At 34.3% G+C, this 26,660-nt stretch overlaps 1 protein-coding gene across 1 annotated transcript; it reads left to right on the forward strand.

Moving 5' to 3' along the window:
* Positions 1-2,003: 2,003 nt before the first annotated feature.
* On the forward strand, positions 2,004-26,658 carry LOC130675610 (neurexin-3). Its single transcript, XM_057481390.1, has 23 exons — positions 2,004-3,450; positions 11,412-11,559; positions 11,647-11,790; positions 12,574-12,734; positions 13,504-13,530; positions 14,427-14,585; positions 14,752-14,901; positions 15,041-15,148; positions 15,948-16,140; positions 16,329-16,520; positions 16,600-16,743; positions 17,883-18,100; positions 18,566-18,674; positions 19,230-19,552; positions 20,904-21,195; positions 22,046-22,339; positions 22,415-22,593; positions 23,672-23,843; positions 24,036-24,283; positions 24,387-24,504; positions 24,635-24,802; positions 25,681-25,837; positions 26,103-26,658. The coding sequence occupies exons 1-23, from the start codon at positions 2,854-2,856 to the stop codon at positions 26,527-26,529; spliced, it is 4,728 nt and encodes a 1,575-aa protein (XP_057337373.1). The 5' UTR covers positions 2,004-2,853; the 3' UTR covers positions 26,530-26,658.
* Positions 26,659-26,660: the final 2 nt, after the last annotated feature.

The following is a 26,660-nucleotide window of genomic DNA, read 5'->3' on the forward strand; positions in this document are numbered from 1 at the left end:
GTCGACTGCAGTAACTCACACTTCCCCTAGTTCACAAGCGTGTGGGTGTGTTCATGATTATTTTCATAGTCATGGAGGGGGAATGTCTTCAATATAAATATAAGTCAACGGGCTTACAACAAGCGAACTTATAATGTGACTCGACTATATTAATAAATGTACTATTTAATCGAAGATTCTAAATGTCCGATTCAAACACTAAACGCTATTTGAATATCAAAAATAGCAAGAAAATTTGACATTGACCCGCAGGTTTTTTTTTAGCTTCCTCGAAATATCATTTAAAATGACAAAATAAATATTGTCCTGAAATATAGTCCTATAATATGAACACTTAGAAGTGCGTCATTGCAATTTCGAATTTTCTTTTTTTATAACTCGCAATTAGTTAAACTAAATTTGAAGATCATCGCATTTTCCCATAATTATCTCCTTCCAAGCTTTTGAATTTACGAAATGCTCTCAACTATATACCTTTGAACGTCAATTTGCTTGGAAAAACTGAATTCTAACCATATTTAATTGTTATGAAATTAAAAATTTTTAGTTTTTTCTTTCAGTTCAATTTTCATTATTTAAAATTTTTTTAAATATCCCGCCTTTTTTCTTAGATTTCGCTTTTTGTTTTTAATTCGATTGTCACACTAGTGCTGCTGCCAATAGTTAGTGGAGGAAAAAAAGAAAAAATAATAATAATAAAAATAAAAAATGGCAGCTAAATTTTTCATGAATTACCGGTTTCAAGTTTTTTATTAATTGCAATTAAACAAAAAGGATTAAGAGAGTGATTTTCCATAGGTTTCTTGCGACATAAGATACAAAGCTACAAAAAAAAAGTTAGACCAATTTAATATATTTTTCGAAAGTTATCGCGGTTCCAAAGATTCATACAGATCAATTGACAGCACTGGTTTCTTAGATTAGAATAATTAATTTTAAATCAATGGAACAATGAATCGATTTGATAGGGTCGAAATTATTTCTCAATTAATTATCTTTATACCAGTACACAATTAACCCATTTTAGAGTGTACGAAAAGAAAATTATGGAAACGGTTCCCATAACTCTATAAAATTTTTTCCCTTACCAACATAAGAATTATGACCATAAATTATGGGCGCAGTTCCTATAATTATAGGAATGTTTCCCATAATTATAGGAACAGTTCTTATAATTATGGGAATGCTACTCATAACATTATAGGAATGGTTCCTATAATTATAGGAACCATTCCTATAATTTATAGGAATTGTTCCTATAATATTATGGGAATCATTCCCATAACATATAGAAATGAACCCTATATTTTGTAGGAATCATTTCCATAAATTATAGGAGCCATTCCCATAACATTATAGGAATGGTTCCTATAATAGTATAGGAACCCGTTACCATTATGGGAATCATTACCATAATACTATGGGAGTAGTTTCCATAATAGTACGGGAACAACCCTTATACCATTATGGGAATGGTTCCCATAATGATGTAGGAATAGTTCCTATAATATTATGGGAATGGTTTCCACAATGGTATAGGATATATTTCCATACCATTATGGGAATGGCTCTTATAATGTTATGAGAACTATTCCCATATATTATGGGAACTATCCCTATAATAGTATGGGTACAATTTCCATATCATTATGGGAACTATTCCCATAATGCTCAGCTAAATTTCCCATAATTTTCTTTCCGTGTAATAAAAAAAATGTAGAGATGATTTAACGTGAGTGAATTAGTCGAAAAAATGACTTTGATCGTAACTCACACAGAGCGCGTCGCGCTTGAGGTGTGAAATAGTTCAAATATTCGTGTGAAATATTACTATTAGAGTTCATTCAATTTAGAAAATAGTCACACACCCCTATTGTTTTGATCTTTTTTACTACTTTGTCATAAATTATGCGATTATTTATTTCATACTACGTTATATTGATATGATAATAACGCATGCGTGTTACCGAAGTTTTCAGCGTCGGCGCTTGAAACAATATTGTATCTCGCTTTAACAATGTCTCCAAATGCTTTCATGTCAGTAAGAATCCCGAGACTGACTATAAAGTTCAAACCGGCAACATTTTTATATTGACTATTTTCGATTACTTACATTATGTTTAACTGGAATATATGTTAATTGTTAGTGTACTACTCAACTTTATTTTTTATTCAAATGCGTGGGTTTTGAAAAGTAGTTTTCTAGTGCAAAGTAATATGAGGTATAAAGAAAAGACATAAGTTATAAATTAAGATCCGAAAAAAGTAATTTTCCTTTTTCGGGTGCAGTTACTCCTTCTTCAAGTGTGATCCTCAATTCTTCTGTGCTGGCTTTTTTTATTTTTTATTTTATTTTGTTACTTAGTCTATTAAAAAAAAACAAATTTTATCATGTTGTTCTCCCCGACTGCAATTCATATCAATGATTAGTTCTTATTATTAAATGATGATTATTATGGCGTCCTATTATTGGGATGATTCGATACATTTACGAATAATTTATCAAAATTTATATAAATATTAATATGGCAATCAACAAAAAATCTTTTCAAACTTACAAATTATCCAGAATATAACTTAAATTAAATGACAGGTTTTCGATACCTCGGCTCTGAACCTGCGTATTTTATTATTACTGTTAATTTTTTTACATTAAGTTCTTACTCTATTGTAAATAAGTAATTTTTCGCGTGTGATATCTGTGTTACTACTTTATTTAGTGAGTTTTTATAATTAGTAAAATCCAACGTAATTCTAAACTTTGAGCGGAGTAATCAATATCAGTAATTCGCTGTTATCAAGATGTAATTGAAATAAATTAGTGAATAAAAAAAATAATAATTTAAAAACGTCATGCGTATAAATATGAATTATTCCTTGATTTTGTTAATAATACTGATTGTACGAGCTTGGAGTTTTTTATTAGAGGGATCGTCCACTAGTTATGCGCAATTTTGTAAATGGAATGCCGCAGTGAATGCTACTTTAGAATTAGAGTTTAAAACCAACCAAGGAAGTGGCCTCTTATTGTATACCGATGACGGAGGAACGTACGACTTTTTCGAAATAAAATTAGTGGAGGGTTCAGTGAGGCTTAGGTATAATCTCGGTGGAGGTGCCCAAATAGTGACTGTTGGACATGACTTCGGTGATGGCCAGTGGCACAAGGTGCAAATCCTTAGAGACAATGAAAATACTACACTTATAGTGGATAGTTTTAGTGGGACTTCAACCTCAAGGGGAAAGGAATTCCAGTTTGGAAAATTGACTAGTAATTCAGATGTTTATATTGGTGGTATGCCTAGTTGGTACAATAGCAAACTAACGTTACTTGCATTACCTAGTGTTATATTTGAACCGAGATTTAGAGGGTCAATAAGGAATCTTATTTACGCTAATGATGACAATGTGATATCAAGGCGACAAGAAATCATACCTCGTTATCCTCGAGTGAGTATTTATACAACGAAAAAAAATAAACATTTGTCCCAAATAAATCACTTGTTTTGGGCTTCTTTTTAAATATTTTTTAATGACAAATAAGAATAGGGGAGACCGGGGCGCTATGACCCCCCTCAAAAATTTTGTAAAAATTTTTTTTTTCCATTTTCGGTCAAATGATACCTCTGATGGTTTATAAAAAATTTGAACCTGATCTGCGATATCTGGGGAAAAATGGACCACCAAAAAGAAATCTGCTACAGAAAAAATTTTTTTTTTCTAGACTAAGGAAATTTGAAAAATTTATTGATTAAAGCTCTCTTAGGTCAACAGATTATATTGTGGTTAAAATAAAAATTTCAATAAAACTGGTTACATTAGCTAAATAAATTTTTTTTCTAATAAATTTGAAGTATATGGGATTATAAAGGTACGGAAATAGTACACAGAAAAAACAGATATCTTGAGTCAAGAAAATATTTTTGAAGACAAACGTTTTCGGGAACCAAGTCAAGATTTTCTTGAGCCAAGAGAATTCGTCTTGGTTGGAGAAGATTTCTACTTTATCTGAGAAAATTTAGGTCTCCAAAAAAATTTTCTTGAATCAAGAATATTTACCTTCAGTCGAGAATTTTTTTTTGTGTGTATATTTGTGCTTAAAATATTTATTTTCAATAAAAAAAAAAGAAAAAAAAAATTTTTTAAGCTTTTTATGGAGTGGGGCTGTCGAGCCCCAGAAAAAATTTTTTTTTTGAGTTTTGGTAAAACCTTAATGGGTTTGCTTAAGAAAGGACTAAATTAGGTTGAGCTATAAATTAAAAGCCATAAAAAATAATTACCCGCTTAAGGGGGTCGTCGTGCCCCGGTTTCCCTTATTTGGTACAACTGAATATGACAGTTGATTCAAATAGATTCATAATTTGACTGCAATATATCATTTATTTGTGGTAAGTACATGATACATTTGTGGTAAAGATATTAATTTTGTGACGAATAACGGAAAATGTGGCGATACTTAACATACATTTGAAGCACATGGCGTAACTAACATTTATTTGCAGCGAGTGGATCATTTCTTTACCACAGATAAATCACGTATTTCACGCAATTAAATTGCTCAAATATGTTGTTTCTTAAGTCCGTACACTCCCTTTCGGAGTGAATTTTATTCGAAGGGAATTAAATAAATAAACACTCATCTGCTCAATAGTTACTCCACTTTCACTCCGCAAATTTTTTACAGCGCATACGATATAGGTAATTTTAGTCTGTAGCAACACTGAGAAAAAAATTTATATTTTCAAGAAAAAATGGTTAACTTATTAAGTATTTTTGTAACTTAAATAGTGCCAAGCAATTATTATCATCAATCAAGTATAATAATTAATATGAATTAATATTTTGAAACAATGAAATAGAATATTTACTATTGCTAAGAATGAAATGGATGGAAGAGAATAATCATAGAATTTCATATACATTTCCATGATTATTTTCCGATATCGAAATTTTGGAAATTGCTATTAATAGCAAGTAGCAAGTAGCAATTGCTACGAAAAAATATATATCCGGATATATCCGGGTGAATCTGCATATATGCGACATATATTTTTTTATATGTCACATATATCCAGATTCGCCTGGATACATCCCGGATATATATTTTTTTCGTATGGGAAATAGTAAATATCAAATTCAACTCCGCCGTCCATCTTACGGCATTAAATTACATTATTAAAGTATTTTATTTACTTGCTTAATACTAAGAAAAAACTTTTATTTTGTCCAAAAAAATATTATTAGACATGACGTCTTGTATCTAATGTCGTTTAGATTAATTTTGCACCTCAATAAACATTTTGTTTATAAATGAATAATTCCCCCCGCCTGAGACTCGAACCTAGACCGATCACGCGAGACTCATGACCTACAGCACGCGCAGCCACTATGGCTTATTGGAAATCGTGTTTTTAATAAGCTCTTAAGTTATTCATCGAAGTTTGTCGTCTTCAATATTAAATTACACGACTAAATAATAAAATTTTAATATTTGATAGTTCATAGAAGTAGCTCTCGGAAAAATTAATATATTTTATATTTTTATCAATACCCATGAGAAGTTTCATTTTGTTATAAGAACAAATTTTTTTGTTAGTGCAATAATTTTTTTCTAATTATTAATTATGTCTTCCTTAAATTCCTTTTTTTTCACTTAGACAAATAATTGCTTCATTAAAGTTTTTAACTGTAATAAATTCGAGACCGTATCAACTAAGTTGAAGAAATATTTGCTTGCCTTAAGTTATTCATGCTTCTAGAACTTTATTACTAAAGTCAAAGAATAGTTTTCTTAAAATAAAAACTATCAATTTCATTTTAAAAAAATATTACTTTGAGTATTTATGGAAACAAGATAAATAATTACTTGAATTTAATTTTTTTTCTCTGTGTGTGTATAACTGAGGTGAAATATTGGCCCCCCTTTGTACTCTCAAGTCCTTAGACTGCTATTTTGATTCTCTAACGATCCCTTTGCGATTCTGTTTGCTTCTTTGGTTGTTTATTAGTAACACTAAGGTTTCTCTTTGAACTTCTCTGAATTCAAAGTCTCTTCTTTTCACTATCCTTTGATTCTTTACTGTCCTCCAAAAATAAATTTGAAAATTTTCGTAGATAAAAAATTATCCAATTGGGGCCAAATAGAAATTGAAGATAAATTATTTGAAGAATCAGTATTTGATTAATGTATTGTATCAGATATTATTCTCAAATAACGTTCATTATTTAAACAATGATCCCATATATATTTTTTGTATCAAAACACTATGTGCAATTTGAATACATTAAGAAAAGGGAAACATATGAAATACAACAAATTAGGGCCAATTTTTGAATCCAGGTTCAAATTATCATTGCAAGTACCTATATATTTACAATATATATAGATACGCAAATTCTAATAATTTTCCCTAGTAGCATTCTTAAGGAAGTCTTACGTCAATCCGTATCTTCAGTCTTCAGCAAGTCTACATAGTCTGTCTTGGACAAGTCTGAGGCAAGACACTTCCGTAAGATACCTGAAGTAAATCTGTAGCAATACTTGCTACAATACGGAAGATACATTAGCTCAGACTTGCTGCAGAATTGCTTAAGATACCAGTACACATTTGCCCTCTTCGTTACTCCGTGAGTCGTCTATTCAGCATTAGTATAGTAGATTCAATGGCGCCCACTTAATGTTTGATATAATTTTATCGAGTGATAGAACTGTTAATTGTTAGCACTTCAATTTCAAATGAGGACCACTGGGTTTGCTAAGTTACTGTGTTTAAGCTTGGAGTGATTCGGAGATAAAGAAACCCGATGTCTGAAGCAATTCTGCAGCAACTGACCGAACATCGTTATATAGTGCGTATATTGGTTAAGAATTGCTGCAGACTGTTTCTTCAGATTTCCGTAAGTTTTTAAGGAGAATCTTAAGCAAGACTCGAAATCTTTGGCCAGTATACTTATGAAATTCATCTTCTTCAAGTCTTGTTCAAATCTTCCACAAGAAACTTGCTGAAGGACTTCGACAAGTAACTTCCTTAAGACAATGCTACTAGGGTCAACTGTTTAATTTAGAAAAATTTAGATAAAATTATTAATATTATAGATGAATAAGTTAATATTGAAGGTTGGTACACCACAATTGTTTATTACTTTTGGTTTGAAATGTGGGTGAGGTTGAAGTAACACATGATCAAAGAAGAGAGACACGGTTGTCTCACGCCGACGCGGCACACATGTTTGCACATGTGTTTGAACGCGTACTTGGCGCAAGACAATGTCATCCCTATCAAAAAAAATTCATGTGGGAATTCAGCCTAGATTCCTATGTGTGTTTCCACATGGCGTTTTTCGATAAATTCCCATATGATTTCCTAGAAAAATTCAGCATAGAGCCCGACATAGATTCTCATATGGGTTCCCATGGGAATCCGCATCATGCCAAATCCAGATAAGAATTCCCATGGATTCCCATGTGGATTTTTATTTCAATTTCCCATAGGAATCTACACCATGTCGAAATCCCCATGGGAATCTTGTATGGATTAGGAATTAGGAAAATTAACAAAAAGCGTCACGTTATTGATACAAAAACCATAAAAAGCGTATGGGTTTTCATAAGCTTCCCTGGAGTATAATACCTTCGTACGATTCCTCGTTTGTTTTTTTATTGAAATTATTTGTAATTTCTACACAGATGTGATACTTCTGAAAAAATTAATAAATCAATTACTTACTACAATACTGATATGAAGAGGATCAATTGACCAATTTTTCGTTAGAAAATATTCCGCCAATAGAATATTAATCTGTTGTTTTATTCATATATGCGTATCAATAAACGGTAGACATAGAAATTCAGATATATCGGATTCTATAAAAATTACTTATATAGAAACCCAGATTCCTGCATGAATTTCCCGTAAAGAAATCCATATACAAGTTCTTATGGCGAGTTCCTATATGGGAATCCAGATATCCACAGTTTCCTGTGCTGTGTTTGGCAAAAAAAAATAATTTGATTGTTAATTATTGAATTAAAAAAAAAATAGTAATTAATGATGTAATTATTACTAATTTTTCAATAAATTGATAATAATTCACCACAAAAAAAAAAAAAATAAATTTAATTAAAATTTATGCATAGATATATTATTAATTGAAAAAAAAATTTATAACATATTGAAGATTATTACTAACTGCAAAAAAAAATCTATCTTTCAAATTATGATTCTACGAACTCATTCGAAGCTTAGAAGTTGAAAAAAGGTTTGAATTTCTAACAAAAATTAGAAAAATGTACCGGCTAATTATTTAATACCCAAACACTTAACAATACATGCGAAGCATTATTAATTTTTTTTTTAATTAGAAAAATTTGTTCGCTAATTAATAATTTTTCTCAAAAAATTAGAAAAAATTTTCAGCTAATTATTAATTTTTCTTAAAAAATTAGAATTTATTTGGCAAGTTCCTAGATAGGAATCCAGATACCCACAGTTTTCTATGTGGGTTTTCTACATAGGAATCGAAATACCCAGTTTCCTATGCAAACTTACACATGGGAATTCAGGTACCCATAATTTCCTATGTGGATTCCCTGATTAAAAAAAATGATTAAATATGATTTCACACGTTAAATGTCCATAAGAGACAGGATTAGAAATGATTTGAAGGATTAAAAAGTATTTAAAATGATTAAAAAACAAATTATTTTAAATACTTTTTAATCATTTTTTTTAATCAGGGTTTCCCATATGGGAGTCCAGATACCCATGGATTCTTACATAAATCCATAGTTTCCTATATGAAGTCTTATGGGTTCCCATGCACTCCCCCATCGATTTTTTAGATAGGGTATGATTTTAAAAAATTACAAAAAACATTATCAATTGGTTCAGTGGCAAAGTAAAGAAAATCGATATAGAAACGAAGTTAAAGTACAGTCTTGTCAGTTAAATATAGCATGACAAATTACGATTTCAGATTATATATATCTAATTTGATCGATGGAATGTATGAGAAAATTACAGTTGACAAGTACATGCCTCTATTGAAAAAAAATTACTAAATAATTGACAGTATTGAAATTCTCTAATTTCTAGGGCCTGAAAACGATTTGAAGTGTAGAGTTTCATTAATCCGTACAAAAAATATTTATTTGAAAAAATATTGTTTATTAAACCTGATATTATTAAAATAGAATTAAGTAATTGATTTTCCCAGAAGCTTTATACCCTCTTATGTAACGTATATTTTTATCATCTGATTTGGAATAGTGCATCGTGTTAAGTATAAGTATAGAATACATTTTCTGATGGATATAAAATTTTTAACTTCCTTATATTAAAATCGAAGATTTTCGGAAAATTTGAGGAGTTATAATTTTCAGCGCGATTTTCGAAAATCGAATATTGTATCAAATGTCGACGTTTTATGGTCCCAGAAAGCTATTTGGATTATTTTCAGAATGATGTTCGAGTGTCTAAATGTGTGTGTGTTTTAAACTGAATAACGGATTTGAATAGTTCTTACAGCAATCGAAAGAGCTTGTCAGCTGTCAGCTTTTCGGTTAATTTCAGATCATGCGATCAAAGAGACTGAGATAATTGAAAAATACAAAGAACCACATTCCCAGTTTTTGTTTGAAATTATAAAAAATGCATCAATAGGTCGATTCCAAAACCTAATCAGCTCTACATGGAGAGAAATGTCAAGTAAATATGCCTATGCAGCATAGTAATAACTACATTACTCTATAGTTTGTGTCACGCCGCTCTTATTTGACTGCTTATTGACATTTATCCCTGTGTACACATCAATAAATAGCGCCAATTGACGCAAGAACCAACATAACCGGTTAGTTTGTTCTAGAGATATCGGTGCTGAAGAAGGTCGAAAAGAAAAATTTACTTTATTTTACATCTCGTTGGTAAGTCTTCTGGTCAATAAGCGTAGAAATTTTTATTTTTTATGCCCCTGCAAACCTCCAGAAGAGTCGGTTTTCTAAAAAAAATTGAAGCGATCAAATTTTTCATATCAACGGTAGTATTCATTGGCAATTTCAAGCTTGTAGGTCATTTGGTTGGAAAACGTGATGATTTTGATTTCTTGCACCCCCAAAAACCCTCATACGAGCCAATTAGCTGAGAAAAATGAACACTACTGATTTTCTCGAATCGTAGGTAATTCAAATTTTTCATCTTTAATGCCCTCCCACGCAGATTTGAATCACGGTGGAAACACGGTGGGTTTGTTCCATTTTACCACTGTGATTACGCGGTGTATCCACCGTGTATACACGGTGTTTCCACTGTGGTTACGCGGTGGATACACCGTGGAACCACGGTGGTGAAATAGCACAAAGCCACCGTGGAACCACGGTGGATACACCGCGTAATCACAGTGGAAACACCGTGTATACACAGTGGTCAAGCCACCGTGGAATCACGGTAGATACACTGTGTATACCGGGTGGTGAAATGGAACAAAGCCACCATGTAACCACGGTGGATCCATGGTGTTTACACTTCCACGGTGTTTCCACCGTGATTCAAATCTGCGAGGGCTCGCAAAAACTCATATGTCTAAAGAGTGCTACGGACAAGTTGTTGCCACAGCAACCGTTGCTTGGGACCAACCATTACCATATTAACTGTAACTAAAGTCAAACTATTGCCGTAGCAACGATTTATGCGTACCAACTATTAGAGAGGTTTAATAATTAAATACAAAATTAATATTGGATGAAGTTTCACAAAATCAGTAATTGGTGGACGCCTGTGTCATGATAGGAAAAACCATGTATCCCGACAAAATAGTATATATCTGACTTATATCTTTAGAATTTTCGGATGTATGCCATTTTGCCGGCATATATTCCCGGATATATATTATTTTGTTCAGGATGCCAAATTTGAATCAATAGGAACTATGATTTCGGAGATCTCGTGATGAGTGAGTGAGTGAGTGGTATTTCTCCTTTACATAGTATGTATTGTAATTTCATATGTAACTAAAATGTATTCAATAAAAACTTTTCGGAGAGAACAAGGAAGAGAGAGTGAAAGTGCTGAAAATATAATACGTTGAAAGATGAAAAGCTATTACAAGTAGGATATAATATTCAGCAAATTCTTTCTCAGTAAGTGGGAGTACTTGCCTGTTTAGAAAATCTCATTGAATCCAATAGTTTATCATAAATTCCACTGAACCAATACTAAAACTAGATTTCTATGAAATCTAAAAACTGCATCACAGACATAATAACGACCGTAAAAGCATACGTTATTTTTACAATAGGATAAAATCTAAAACAATTTCGTTAACTGAATAGAACATTATCTATAAATTTCAATATAATGTAAAATATTATTCTATATAACAATACTAGCGAGTCATAATTTTGTGATTTCTTCCAGGGAATTCGTTATATGAATTTGAGGAACTCAACTGATGTATGTGAAAACAATTCTCCTTGTCAACATGATGGGATTTGCATATCAACAGACTCTGGTCCCATTTGCGAGTGTCGAAACGGAGAGTTCGAAGGCCAGTATTGTGAAAAAGGTAGATGTCTTTGCATTATTTGCATCAAATACCACATTTTGGTCTGATATTGGAAGTTCTAATTCAGAACAACTTATTATTTCGCAGATAAAATTCCTGCTGAAGCATCGTTTAGAGGGAGCGATTTCTTGAAAATCGACTTGAGTAATGGAGACCCTATTTACAGTATTGAAGAAACTGTTTCGATTCAGTTCAAAACTCGTCAACACAATGGACTGTTATTCTATTCAGGTGAGAAGATACTTCTGCTTTGCACACTAATAGATTGTTTACGGTTTGAATTTGCTGCTTGAATATATTTGAAGTAAGACTTCTATATCTTAATGAAATTGAACAGGAAATCATCGCTTAATTTTAAACCGTAAGATGAATGCTGGTGATTGAGTCCAACCCTTTATAATTTTATGGTAGGGGGCAGTAGAATTGAATGTTGTTCGAGGCCGTCTTTTTGACCGAGGAGCCTACTTTTAAAGCCAACATTAAAGCATGAAAATTTGAGTTCGACAAATTTGTTTTCTCATCGGTAGTACTACAACTGACGTTAGCTTTCGTGAAGTGCATAGATGATAATCACATCGAAAAATTAACTCGGATAAAACAATGATGATCAAATCATCAAATGTTGTCGAATTAAACAAATGACCCCCTTGGAGTTGGTGTTCGAAAAAAATACCGATGGTAGGGGATTCGTAATGTTGTCGAGAACCTTCGTGCGAAAGTTCAAGTTTGTAATTTTACCATTTTAGGAACGGTCCGCTGACGGTCTTGTGACCATGACGTGACGGTCAAAAATGACCTGACGAGTCAGACTTGCATCACTACTCCCAAGTCTATTTTTACCGAAGTTCTATTTGGACAAATTTTAAAAGACTGGTCTGCTATAGAGGTGAACTATTAGTTTTATGACTCTAGGTTCCCTTCTACTGTTAAAAATATGGGCGCGTTTCTTGGAGTATTTTTAAGGACTTTCAACTTTGCTAGAATGTATCCCTTCAATCGAAAATTGCATTACAGGTCAAAAAAGTGACTATCTGACGATATCACTTAGAGATGGCGGAGCGGCAGTCGAGATGGTGTTAACGAATGGTAGATTGGATCTTCACATTAAGCCGATGAAAACGAGATTCGATGATAATCAATGGCACAAAATCCTTATTCAAAGGCGCGTCCAAGAGGTAAGCATTTCAATTACGTTAAATAGAAGGATTGTTGAATTATTTGATTTCCAAATTTCGTTAGTAAATTGCAAATCTACTAATATGGAAGTATCTCGCGCCGATACGTGTTTTAGCATTCGCAGGTGCGTACACGGAAAGATTAGAACCCGACTGGTTACTGTTCTGTACCCGACTCAGTACGGTGCTGGAAGAAAATGCTTGATTGTGGTGCTGTACCACACTGATTATTGTGCGGAACCTGACAGTGATGTGCTCACACGACTCAGTCAGGTTCCGCACAGTAATTAGTATGGTGCTGCACCACAATTGAGCATTTTCTTCCAGCACCGTAGTGATTCGGGTGCAGAACAGTAACCATTCGGGTTCCAATCTTTCCGTGTAAGTGAATGACGCGAGCCTAAGATGTCCCTATACTGTAGTCAGACTCGTATTTTGAGTTTGTGTTGATAGTAAAGAAAACAAAACAATTTACTCTACTATATTTTGTACGAATTGCCTAGGCATCACCCTGGACTTTATATTAATCGACTTTCTTATGATTTGCAGTCTAAAATAATAAACAAAACAATTGTAGCAGAAACTATAATACTCCCGATTTTTAGATTCTAAATTGCTTTGCACCTCATGACGCGCCACATTAAGTGTATTCTATAACCGAATAACAGAGATATTTGGAACAATTTGACAACCCATAGAGTTAAGATAATGCGTGTAATTGTCAATAAATTTTTGATGCTCATATTGTGACAATAATTTTATGTTTCAGATTTCGTCTATAACGAGGTTTTGCAAGGTAAATATGCAGGCTATTAGTGTATTGGTCATAGGAAGTAAAATATTTTAGACAAATAATAAATTGATCAATGGGTTGAAATAGATGATTATCGGACTCTAGGAAGATTCGCGGAAATAAATGTTAACAATCCGCCCTAGTAGCATTGTCTTAAGCAAGTTACTTGACGGAGTCCTTCAGCAAGTTTCTTATGGAAGATTTAAACAAAACTTGAAGAAGATGAATTTCATAAGTATACTTGCCAAAGATTCCATCAAGTCTTGCTTAAGATTCTTCTTAAAGACTCACGGAATTCTGTAGAAACAGTCTGCAGCAATTCTTGACCAATATACGAACTATCTAACAATGTTCGGTCAGTTGCTGCAGAATTGCTTAAGACATCAGGTTTCTTTATCTCCGAATCACTCCAAGCTTAAACGCAGTACCTTTAGCAAACCCAGTGGTTCTCATTTGAAATTGAAGTGCTAACAATTAACAGTTCTATCACTCGATAAAATTATATCGAACATTAAGTGGGCGCCACTGAATTTACTGCACTAATGCTGAGTAGACTACTCGCGAAGTAACGAAGAGGGCACCCATGTCCGGGTATTTTAATTAAGCAATTCTGCAGCAAGTGAGCTAATGCATCTTAAGCAAGTATTACTACAGATCTACTTAAGGTATCTTACGGAAGTATCTTGTCCAAGACTGATGATGGACGTGTTGAAGACTTAAGTACAGATTTACGTAAGACTTCCTTACGAATGCTACTAGGGTAACTCTGTGTATAATAAGATTTCCGTACTCAAGAACTATATTCATTTTTCTATTCAACACTTAATTTAAATGAAGTTGTGATTTGGTAAATTAACTTGTTTTTTCTGATACTAAAATTTTGTATTTGTTGCTTGCAGCTGTCAGCAATCGTGGACGGTATTTATGCAGACCATGCACATACAGCCGGTTCATTTACCCATTTATCAAGTTCCCAATTGCTAGTCGGTGGATGTGACGATGCTCATTCTGTTCAAGGGATAAAAGGAATGACAAATTTTGTTGGATGCCTTCGGAAGGTAAATCTCCAATAAGAATACTATTATAGCCCAAAGTATTTTTTAGACTTTTTCAAGGGTTTGAGAGTTAGATGGGTGCTTATATTTATTAATTGCAATGACTAAGGCTGCACTTCCAACGAACTCATAAGAAATTTAAAGTCATTACTGTCAATCTGAATTTCAGGTATTCTTCAAAACCGATAACATCGAGATGGAATTAATTGAAGCAGCTAAGCATGGCTTGCCTAAAGTAACTGTTTGGGGCAGACTTGAATTTCATTGTCGAGAACCGAAGTCTGATCCTATAACCTTCACAACGAGGGACTCACATCTCGTAAGTATATGATTTCCACAAGCCGAGTTATTCAATATTTATTGATATTGGTGCATTTTTGTCTGAATGACAAATGTAATTGCAAAGAGAGCCAAGAATCTCTTAGTTTATTTGACTAAAATATTTTCCGTTATAACAGGTATTGCCTCCATGGAAAAGTTCCAAATCTGGAAGTATATCATTCAAGATTAGAACAAACGAACCGGATGGCCTTGTCATGTATAGCCAAAGTGGGACCTCATCTCGTGTACGTATTGTAACTCATTTGAATCATAGTTAAATTTCTTTAAGGTTCTCGTAAGCTGCATGAAAAACTATATACTATGAAATATGGATCAGAAAAGTTACTTATTGATTTTACTAATTGTTCATAAACACTTACTTTTCTGCCTAGCTTTTCTATTGTTCAAGGCTTGAGCAAGTCTAGTCTCAAGTTCGATAGACGTCAGTGTCTTTTCCTACCTATATTTCTTGCTGCAGATACTTGTGGCTAGATTTCAATACCAAGTCTGGTGCAATCCTTACACAAGAAATTCCTGCTAGATTATAAGTCAATTCTGGAGGAAGACTATAGTTGAACATCGTTGCGCATGGCTTGCTCAAGATCTTCTCAAGGCTCAAAATTGACCTTGAACCTTGAGCAGATCTTGAGCAAGCCATGCGTAAGTACCTGACGTAAGTTACTGGTGCAAGAAATGCGCCGGAAGCTTTCCAACTGCACCGTATCTAAGATATCTTCTATATTCTTGTGTACAATACTTTGAGCAAGTCATGCACAAGTCTTGATGAGGATTTCTTGCTACATGATCTTGCGCAAGACCCATGCGTAGAAAAAGATACTAGTGACTAAGGGTTTTGTTTAAGATACTGGCACCAGAATCTTGCTCAAGCAGGTGTTACGTAGGTGGTTCCAATCTTCTCCATGTGCTCACTCATTTGTGATAATTTTAACTTAATCGAATACTGAATATATAAAAACTTTTAATTTTTGTTTAATTTATCGATGATTTCATTCCATATTTATTCGATCACTGTTAACTTAACAGACAGACCTATTCGGATTTGAACTGCTGGATGGTCATTTGTATTTACATATCGATCTTGGAAGTGGGTATATGAAGATAAAAGCATCTAAACATCGAGTAAATAACAGCGTTTGGCATAATGTTACACTGCACCGAGTTGATCGTAACGGAAGAGTAACTGTCGATGGAGAAACCAGCGAATTTGAAACACCAGGTACTACTTAGTTTTTTAACTTCCTGCGAGAAAATCAACGATTGTCCTTAAAGTCGGGCAGTCATTATTTTCACCCCGATTTTTGAACATCAAACTTCACCAGATGACGTGTTGCGGTCGAAGAAAGCTATTCCACTTCCTACACGCAATATTAATCACTAATCAGTTAAGAATATATTGCTCCTTAGGTGACGCTACACAGCTTGATTTGGATGGCCTATTTTATCTTGGTGGAATCGGTGTGCCGTTTTCTTCTTCAACTATACCACCTGTGTTTTGGAGCACGGCTTTTCGACAAGGATTCGTAGGGTGTATGCGGGATCTAGTTATGAGTGGGCAGCCGATAGATATCGCTGGATACGCGCAACAACAAGATTCTGGTAAGGAAGTAATATTTGGTTACAAATGTTCTGCTGATCAACGCTGATCAACGAGTTCAAAATATATGTTTATCAACAGGAGCAGTCAGACCAGCTTGTCATGTTCAGGCTGCTTTCTGCGCATCTCAACCTTGCATGCATGGTGGTGAATGTATCGAAGGATGGAATAGATTCTATTGTGATTGCACTTTTACTGACTTCATTGGAGCGACATGCAGTAAAGGTAAAGTGCCTTATGTTAAAATATAGTTATAATGTAGATTAATTCAAAAATTTACATACAGCAAAGAGTTGTATGAAGCAACGTTTGGAGAATATCATTATTCTATATCTTTCATTGCAATGTTGAGAAGTTCTATTCACCCAAAATTTCATACACAGATCGTCATGCATCGATTGCGACAGAAGTAGTTTAGAGACTTTGACCGTTGGATTAAATAACTTATCATAAATCCAATACAATTAAGTGCACACTTGAAAATTCGGAATGATTAATATTTATTATCGTACCATACTTGATTTTGAATGAAATCAGACGGGCGCTTAAACCGAAAAAGTAGAGAAGGGAAGTTTACAGAATATCGGTTTCATGCTGCTCTACTCTTTTCGGTCAGGTGCGCTTTTGTTTAGCTACTTTCGTTAACTAATAACTGTATTTTGGAGTTTCAGGTGCAAAAATAGTCTGTTTTTGTACTTTATAATTTCATCTTCAATTAATCTCTGATGTTTAGGCTGGTAATTTTAAGGATACTCCATCCATTGAATTCTGCAATATATAAATAGGCCCCATAAATTTTTTAATAGCCCGCCTTTTTATCGAAGAAACGCCATTTGCTAGTATGTATACTTTAGTATAGGTATATTCCGTGCCATCTCTTGAGAAAAATGTATATTTAATAAAACAAGTAATATGGCTGCTCAAATTGTAGAAGTTGTGATTTAGCTGCCCATCTTAAAAGATTAATTATCATTAAACCATACGATATTCAGCGGCCATTTTTCATAGGGATCTTCGCATTAACCATACAAAGTTATTAAAAAAAAATTAAGCTGGAAAATTGCATTTTCTGAAAGTTACAGTGTTTACAAACCATGAACTCCTAAGAAATTTAACGCTATAAGTCACTGGAAATAGATATTTTCCTGAAAATCGTGATTGATCGTCTTAAAAATGTTTAAAATCTGTTCTTTAATCATTTTTCTTTGTAACAATATAACTTTTTTATATAATTTATGTGTGTATGATAAATTAAGACACAATTTAACCTGACGAATTCGAATTTTTCATTTTCAGGCGAGTGCAGAGCATAGTCTTAGCGCGTCGCGCTTAAGGCATGCGAATTAATTTATGCTTGTTTTTAGATGCGTCGATATTACATCTAAATGGAAGTCAACAAATGACTATTCTGATGCCTGAAGATTCAAAGACGCAAGCGGAAGAAATTTCTTTGCGGTTTCGGACATCTCAACCAAACGGACTATTGTTAGCTACAAGCTTAGAAACTTCCTCGGATTGCTTGCAAATATTTTTGGATCAAGGAATTGCAAAGTTACGGATTTCTATACAAAATCAAGAAAAGGTAAGAAATACCCCAGATACCAAAATGACGTCTTGATGAGTTCTGAATGAGTTCCTATTATGATTTGGACGTCTTATCAACATCTTAAAGAAGTCTTTAAGAAGTTTTCAAGATGTCCAATGAGCCACCTAGCGAACTCAGTAAGGCGTCTTTAAAAAGAGTTCTCAAAGTGTTCTTTTTTCTGACTTCGCCAATAAGACTTCAGTATCAATTTACCATGACGTCTTAAGGAGCTCCTAATTTTGACTTCATAAAGAAGTTAAAAAAAAGAATACATTGAGACGTCACAAAACTGACGTCTTATTTATGGAGTCTTAAAGAACTCTCAATTAAAAGTTCTTAAAAATGACACCTTTGAGAAGTCAGTATAAGACTTTTTAAGGATGCCTTCAAAAAGTCGTAAAGCAGTCATTCCGACTTGAATGCTGTCTGGGTAAATTCAATGTCTTTATTTTTTCGTTACAGCTACTGCAATCTGGACAAGATTTAAACGATAATAATTGGCATAATATAAAATTCTCCAGAAGAGCTACTTCAATCAGCTTTTCAATAGATAAAAATATTCCTATTCAAGGTAAGTGAAGATTGACAATTAACATTCATAGAAGAATAATTATAACGAGTCATAAAATCTGATATTTTGCACTTTGAACATACGATTGTCTCAATTTCGACATCAATAGCTTATACTAAAATGGTGTGACCTCAGTTTCACTATTTTCGCTGCACGGAAAGATTGGAACCCGACTGGTTACTGTTCTGCACCCGACTCAGTACGGTGCTTGAAGGAAATGCTCGATTGTGGTGCAGCACCACACTGGTTACTGTGTGGAACCTGACTGAGTCGTGTGCGCACGTCAATCAGTTAGGTTCCGCACAGTAATCGGGGTGGCGCTGCACCACAATCGAGCATTTTCTTCTAGCACCGTACTGAGTCGGGTGCAGAACACTAACCAGTCGGGTTCCAATCGTTCCGTGAGAGCTTCAGTCAGCCTTAAGTTTAAATATTAAGTAGGAGAGCTCATAACGAATATTCGGTAACTTTATTACTGAAGTCAAAAATTCGGTAGGCAGTTTCTCTATGAAATTTTCGCCAATTGTAGCTTTTCGTTAAAATTTATTTTTACAGTTGAAACACAGTTTCAAAACAATGCCATTTTGGAATTCCGATCTATCCATCTTGGTGGGTATCTACACACTGGTCCGCAGATTGCCCACTTCAGTGGATATCTCAAACAGTTCTGGTTTAATGGGAGTCCCTATATTGAACTTGCCAGGAACTCCGGAACTCGTGACTACGTCCATCAAGGTATTACACCTATCATCAGGGTGACTGGGAAATTTGAAAAACGAGTCCACCGAGTTCTTCGTCCAGTTGCATTCACGTCAAAGCACACATTTTTAGGACTACCTATCCTAAAAGCGTACGTTGAAACAAACGTATACTTCCAGGTAAGAACCATATTCCTAATGAGTAAATCGTAATGACCAATCTTTCGGTTAAACAAACTCGTTCATTTGTTTGATACGTAAGATTCTACAATTAAGTAAGACTAATGACTTAGGTCATTACTGTGATCATACTCAATGATGAGCGGAATCAGTCGAATAACTTGAGTTTAAGGTGATTAAAATTTTTTAAATTCTCAAAAAAATTCGTCTTTCGTCGCTTTATTTCTAAACAACTTCTAAACCAAACGTCATAGCCTGTCAATGCAACGTAGTTAAAAACCCCCGAGGGGTGAAAAGTAGTTATCTCGTATACGTAATTCGGACTCTTACTTTAATCTTTACTAATTTTTCCCCATTTTTATCGGCATCATTTAAATGATCTAATCACTTCTCATTTGATACCGAACAAGAAGTTTTGGGTATTAGATAAATTCTCATTTAACTGGACCCTATCAAAAAAATCCATGTGGGATTGCATGGGAACCCATAGGAATCCATATAGGAAAGTATAGACTTATATAAGAATCCATGTAGGAAACCATGAGTTTATATGGATTCCCATGTAGGAACTTCACATAAGAAACTGGATACCTGGATTTCTATGTAGAAAACCCACATAGAAAACTGTGGGCACCTAGATTCCCATATGAGAAATCCATATAAGAAACTGTAGTCATCTGGATTCCTATATAGGAACTTCACGGCTCTGTAACAACTAAACCGAAGACAGTTCAACCGCGAAAATTCAACCGACGACACTTCAACCTAACGACACTTCAACCGAACGACAGTTCAACCTAGCGACATTCTAACTGAAAATAACCTGGACCCCCTTATTTAGGTGCCCTCTTATCAGGGATTTTTTGTCGGTTGAAATGTCACTAGGTTGAAGTGTCGCCGGTTGAACTGTTGCGGTTGAACTGTCTTCGGTTAAGTAGTCGCGGCACCAACTTTACTTAGGAAACTGGGTACCTGGATTTTCATGTAGAAAACTGTGGGTATCCATAATGAACCCACATAGAAATCTAGGCTGAGTTCCCATATGGATTTTTTCGATAAGGTAGTGTGTGTTTATACATTGTCATATTTCTACAATAAAAACAAAACTGCACTTCTTATTACTGTCAAAACCTTTCAGATTATTCTACAGGACCAGCTATTTCCCGCTAATTCGATTTTTTATAACATTACTTAATAAACATAATATAAAATTCGAGTCGTAACAATATACTGTGGTAAATTCTCTGTATATTCCGTATACTTAAAAATATGCATCTCTAATAAGTTTGCAGTAGTTGTTAATATGGGGAAATAACTAAATTAATTTCTTATCTGTGTTATTATTTATCAGTTTAGAACGAAGGAAGCAAATGGATTGATTCTGTTTAATGCTGGAAAAGGGAAAGATTTCATTGCTATTGAGCTCCTCGATGGTCATGTTCATTATATAGTCGACCTTGGAGATGGAGTTCTTCGCATTAGGGATTCAGCTAAATCGAGGCTTAATGACGGAAAATGGCATTCAGTCACTGTAAGTCGACCGGCGCCGAAAAAGCATACCTTAGTCGTTGATGACAATGCTACAATGACTCTCAGTCAAGGAAGCAATGAAAATTTAGACCTAGATGGGATACTTTATATTGGTAAATATTGAAATTGACCTGAACCACCACTGAAACCCACGATGACTCAATTGAATTTTCATGAATAAACGGGTGAAAAATTTGAATACATATACCCTAGTAACACGTGTTTGAGCAAGATTCTGTACTAAGTATCTTGAGCAAGACCCCTAGCTGCTAGTGTCTTTTTCTACGTATGTGTCTTTCGCAAGATCGTGTATCAAGAAACCTATGTCAAGATTTGTGTATGTCTTACTCATGTTATCGTACGCAAGAATATTAAAGATACCTTGATCATGCGCAATGAAACAGTGTCTGACGCATTTCTTGCACCAGTGACTTACAGTAGGTACTTATGGCTTGCTGAAGATCTGCTCAAGGTTCAAGGTCAATTTTGAGCCTTGAGCAGATATTGAGCAAGCCATGCGCAACTTTGTTCAACTATAGTCCTCCTGCAAAACTGAGTTATAATCGGGCGCGAATTTCTTGTGTAAGGCTCGCACTAGGCTTGGAATTTAAATCTGGTCACAAGTATGCATCAAGACACATACGTAGACACTGGCACCTATCGATCTTGAGAGCAGGCTTACTCAAGAATCGAAAAAGATTGTTACATGGGTAGTATCAATAAACTACTACTCACTCATTGTTTGTATCTCATTATTGTCTACAAAAAAAATGGGAAAAACGAAGTTGTATTCTTATACTAAACACATTTTGTGTTGACAAATTTATAATCTATTTATTTCTTCGATTTCGTTCACTGAATAAATTTGAAACAAACGAATTTGATATCTAGGGAAAATTGAAGTCATTCAAACAATTTAGCTTGACCACCTTGTTCGTCATTAATGTGATGAATATTTTTCAGGGGGCGTCGAAAAAACACAATATACCCAACTTTCAAAATTTATTTTGAGTCGTCACGGGTTCCAAGGTTGCCTAGCTTCTTTTGAGCTCAGTGGTCAAAGTGTTGACCTCGTTACCGATGCAATCGTAACAAGCTCCCTAGTCGAACCTGGATGTACAGATGATAATAATGGACATGTTATCAAAAAGTGCCATTACGAAATCTGTTCAAATCGTGGCCGATGTATCCAAAGGTTCGACAGTTATATGTGTGACTGTGATATGACGAGCTTCAGTGGACCAACTTGCAGCGATGGTACGTTTTTTGATTACTCAGTATAAATACTGTATGTATAATCGCCTCACTTTTATTTTCTTCAAATATTTGCAGAAGGAGTCGCTTACGAATTTGGATCCGGCAAAGGAATCATCACATACATCCTTCCTAATAGTCATAAATTGAAGTCAACCAAAAATATAATAGCTTTGGGATTCGTAACAAGTGTTAATGATGCTGTTATACTGCGAGTCGAATCATCGAATAATGATGAATATCTCGAAATAGAAATTGTTCGTATCATCCAAATTATCCTATTTTAGTTTTAACATAAAAATTTATCACGATGGAAACTTACTCATCAAAAATGAACTATTTATTCATTGATTTTTTTGTAGCAGAGCATTTTCGACTTAAAATTCTATTCTAGCATAGAGTAGTCCACAATAGCTTTCGATTAACAAAATTAACTGGATAGTACCCGGATTACTATGAATACTAGTTGGGAGGGGGTGTAAATCCTCATCGACACGACGTAGCCCAGACTGCGTGGTAGTGTCAGACTCTAACGAACAGAAACGAACCCCTTCCGTAATCCACCACTACCACGATACCACGTTAGCAATATTTTAGTACTAGTGAATTCGTAATCGTTCATTATAGGATAGGTTTTTATTGTTTGCGGAATACCTCATCAAAACCTCTACTCTACTACCTTTACTGACTAGGAAGCCTTTACCCATGCCATCGTTATCCATCAATTGAGAAGTATTCACGATACGATGCTCTCGTAGTATACCTCTAACGACTACGGCAAGCCCACGGTCATTCGCCTAACGTTGAAATTTATAACAATAGTCAAGACTATTCTCGACGACGCGAATAATCCACGACCACATGTTATGGTTCACCCACGTGTAGTAAACACAATTGAATTATATCGCAAGTGTATACTTCGAAATCTCTCAATTCTATAGCTAGTATATTGAATAAAGTTATTGTTATAATAAAATCTAAATTCAAACATCAGTTATTTCGGGCCACTATTTGATACACCTGCAAATACTAAAGATCTAGCTGAGCTAAACATAACCTCGTGCGATGACGTAACAGACCTTAAAACTTCGGACGGTTTTTAGCATAAAACTCTTCGCGTGTCGGGTGTCACTATTACTCGTCTTATTGATTGTTTTTGCCATTCTGTCACCTCAAGCTCCAACACTGTTTTCACTAATCAAAGCCTCATTGGATTCGAGGGAAAACGAATTTGCATTTCCCTATTGAAATTTTCTAGATTATATTAACCATATAGCCCGCGATAAATTTGGGTTACACGCATTTGTTTTGCGTTGATTTATACATTAATTGCAGGTGGAGGGTAATATATTTGTTGTTTACAACATCGGTACAAATGATCATGCTATTGGTGAAGTAGGCGTAAAAATCAACGACAATCAATATCATGTTGTGCGGTTTACAAGGAACGGCTCTAACAGTACTCTTCAAGTGGATGATTATGACATTCAATCAAGTTACTACTCTGGTACGGATGTTCGTATACTTTATTTATAAGATTGTCGATTAACTGCATAATTCCTACATATGCGTAAAGTTATGTTAAATATTTTACCTTTGTTTAATTATATTTTAAAATCAAATTCTCTTATTTAACGATCTACTCTTTCAAATTCGGGTTTGATTCAAATGTATACATCGACATTATTCAATGTTATAGATTTTAAATCAATGGTCCATGATGGTCAATCGATTATTCATGTTGGAGGCAGATGGAATAAAAGTAAAGGAAAAATCGAGAGAGCTTTCTTAGGGGTCATTTCAGGGCTTGTTATAAATGGCGCCCGAATATTTGAATTTAAGGCGGGAAGAAAAAATGGGTTTGTTTCTTCTCTACGAGGGGATGTTCAACAACTACCGCCAGGAAGTCTTCAAGATAAGATATCACCTTTACAGCGGATGCAGCAGGTAAGCAATTATGCTCTAACGGATTTTTTGCATCACTGTTAAATATTTAATTTACATATTTATTTTTTGATCTGCTGCCTTATGATTAACACGCGATTTTCAGACACCAGCATCTGGCTTTCCAGGCGTGGTGGATGATCTTATATTTTCTGGAGCTGGAAGTGGGTGCGTAGGCGATGATGAAGATGATGGCTGTATTCCTATCTACGACCCTAATTCAGGTAAGAAGAATTCTGAATCCTTCTGCTATCGAAATTGATGAGCCGATAGGACGTCGGAGCCAGATAAAATTTTGATACACAGTAAGTAGAACCGAGGGTTTTACGAAGGTTTTTTTATACATATCCCCAGATGATTTGATCACTCCTGTGTATATCGCACCAACAAAGTCGCCAATTCACCTTAAACCAAAGACAAAAGATAACAGTCGCCACCATGCTTCATGTGATGATGAAGAAGATTGTTCCGAAGGATCGGGTGATTCGAGTACTATGGGAGTTTTCGTGACCGCTGTTCCTGGTAAGATTCACTTTTTTCTATGCACGTTCATATTATCCTGATACTTGATCATCTGTACAAAATATAATTGTCATGATAACATACTTTTATCACATGGGTAATACAGTCTGAAATATCAGACGGACTATCAGTTTGTAAAAAACGTACCCTAGTAGCATTGTCTTAAGTGAGTTACTAGACGAAGTCCTTGAAGAACATGGATTTCCTACGTATACTGGCCAAAGATTCCATCAAGTCTTGCTTAAGATTCTCCTTAAAGACACGAAAATCTGAATAAACAGTCTGCAGCAATTCTGAACTAATATACGCACTATATAACAATGCTCGGTCAGTTGCTGCAGGATTGCTTAAGATATCGGGTTTCTTTATCTCCGAGTCACTCCAAGCTCAAACGCAGTTCCTTTAGTAAACCCAGTGGACCTCATTTGAAATTGAAGTGCTAACAATTAATAATTATATCGCTCGATACAATTATATCGAACCTTAAGTGGGCGCCATTGAATTTACTATACTAATGCTGAATAGACGACTCTAGAAGTAACGAAGAGGGCAGCCATGTCCGGGTATCTTAAGCAGTTCTGCAGCAAGTGAGCTAATGGATCTTTAGCAAGTAGTGCTACAGATTTACTTAAGGTATCTTACGGAAGTGTCTTGCCTTAGACTTGTCCAAGATTATGATGTAGACTTGCTGGGGCCTGAAGATATAGATTTACGTAAGACCTCCTTAAGAATGCTACTAGAGATTAAAAACACATGCAATAGTAATTTTTACTCAACATTTTTTTTTTTTGTTATTTATCAAAACTTTTTTTTCATTGTTTGAGCAATATGTTCGCAAACATTTGAAATCGCTCTAACATTTTTTCTTCTGATGCCAGAATTAAGTTCATCGATTTTCACGACTCAAGAAGAAGTCTCCACCAGTCAAAATGATACATTGACATCCACCGAAATCGCAACAATCACGAAGTATTCAATGACTACTTTTGTTTATGCCAATGTGTCGAGTACAGAGAAGGAAATAATCATATACAGGTAGAATTTTTTGCTCTACTATTTTCTTTTAATGACTTGAGGTTTTAAGTTCAATGGAAGTTCATTAACTCTATTGTCCATTGTTCTAAAACAATACCCGCGTGCGAAGAAAAAGTCTTTTAGCTTTTTAAACAAAGATTTCTAAAGAATTTTCTAAGCTTAATGTGAAGGGTTAAAAAAATCAAAAACTTCATTTTCAAATTCTGTATATATTAATTATCTTTTCTCATTCATTTTTATAAAAGTTGATTCATTTTTTTTCCAGTACGTCTACTCCATCATTTCCTGAAATGACGACTCCAAATATACAGTCTCCAAAGGAAAATGATCAATCATCATATCAATCAGAAACTTATCCACCAGTTCCAACCCCGCCTAAAACAAAAGAGTTACCAAAAGTACCAGCCATTCATTCCGATGCCGCAAAAAGTGCTGCTCTAATTATCGCCATAATTGCGGGAGCTCTTATCGCTATAGTCCTTATAATTTTATTAATATTGAAGTTCAAAAATCGTCCAGAAACTAGCTATAAAATAGACGAAACAAAAATTTTCTGCCAAGATCCTAATTCTGCGCTTTTAAGTGGAACGAACAATGACCATCACTTTGGCTCAGCCTCAAAAACGAATTCAAATATTAGTAAAAACGGAAGAAAGCGAGAAATGAAAGATATCAAAGAATGGTACGTGTAACAATGTGAGAATAAAAAATATCTGAGATTAACTAATATTCATTTGTACTCTTAGCTATGATTGTAAAAACCTGTTTATTGACCTATAGATAATGGATTGGTAAATAAATAAAAAATTGAACGTTTCTAACT

This window comes from Microplitis mediator, chromosome 10 (assembly GCF_029852145.1).
Source record: "Microplitis mediator isolate UGA2020A chromosome 10, iyMicMedi2.1, whole genome shotgun sequence".
Classification (NCBI taxonomy): domain Eukaryota; kingdom Metazoa; phylum Arthropoda; class Insecta; order Hymenoptera; family Braconidae; genus Microplitis; species Microplitis mediator.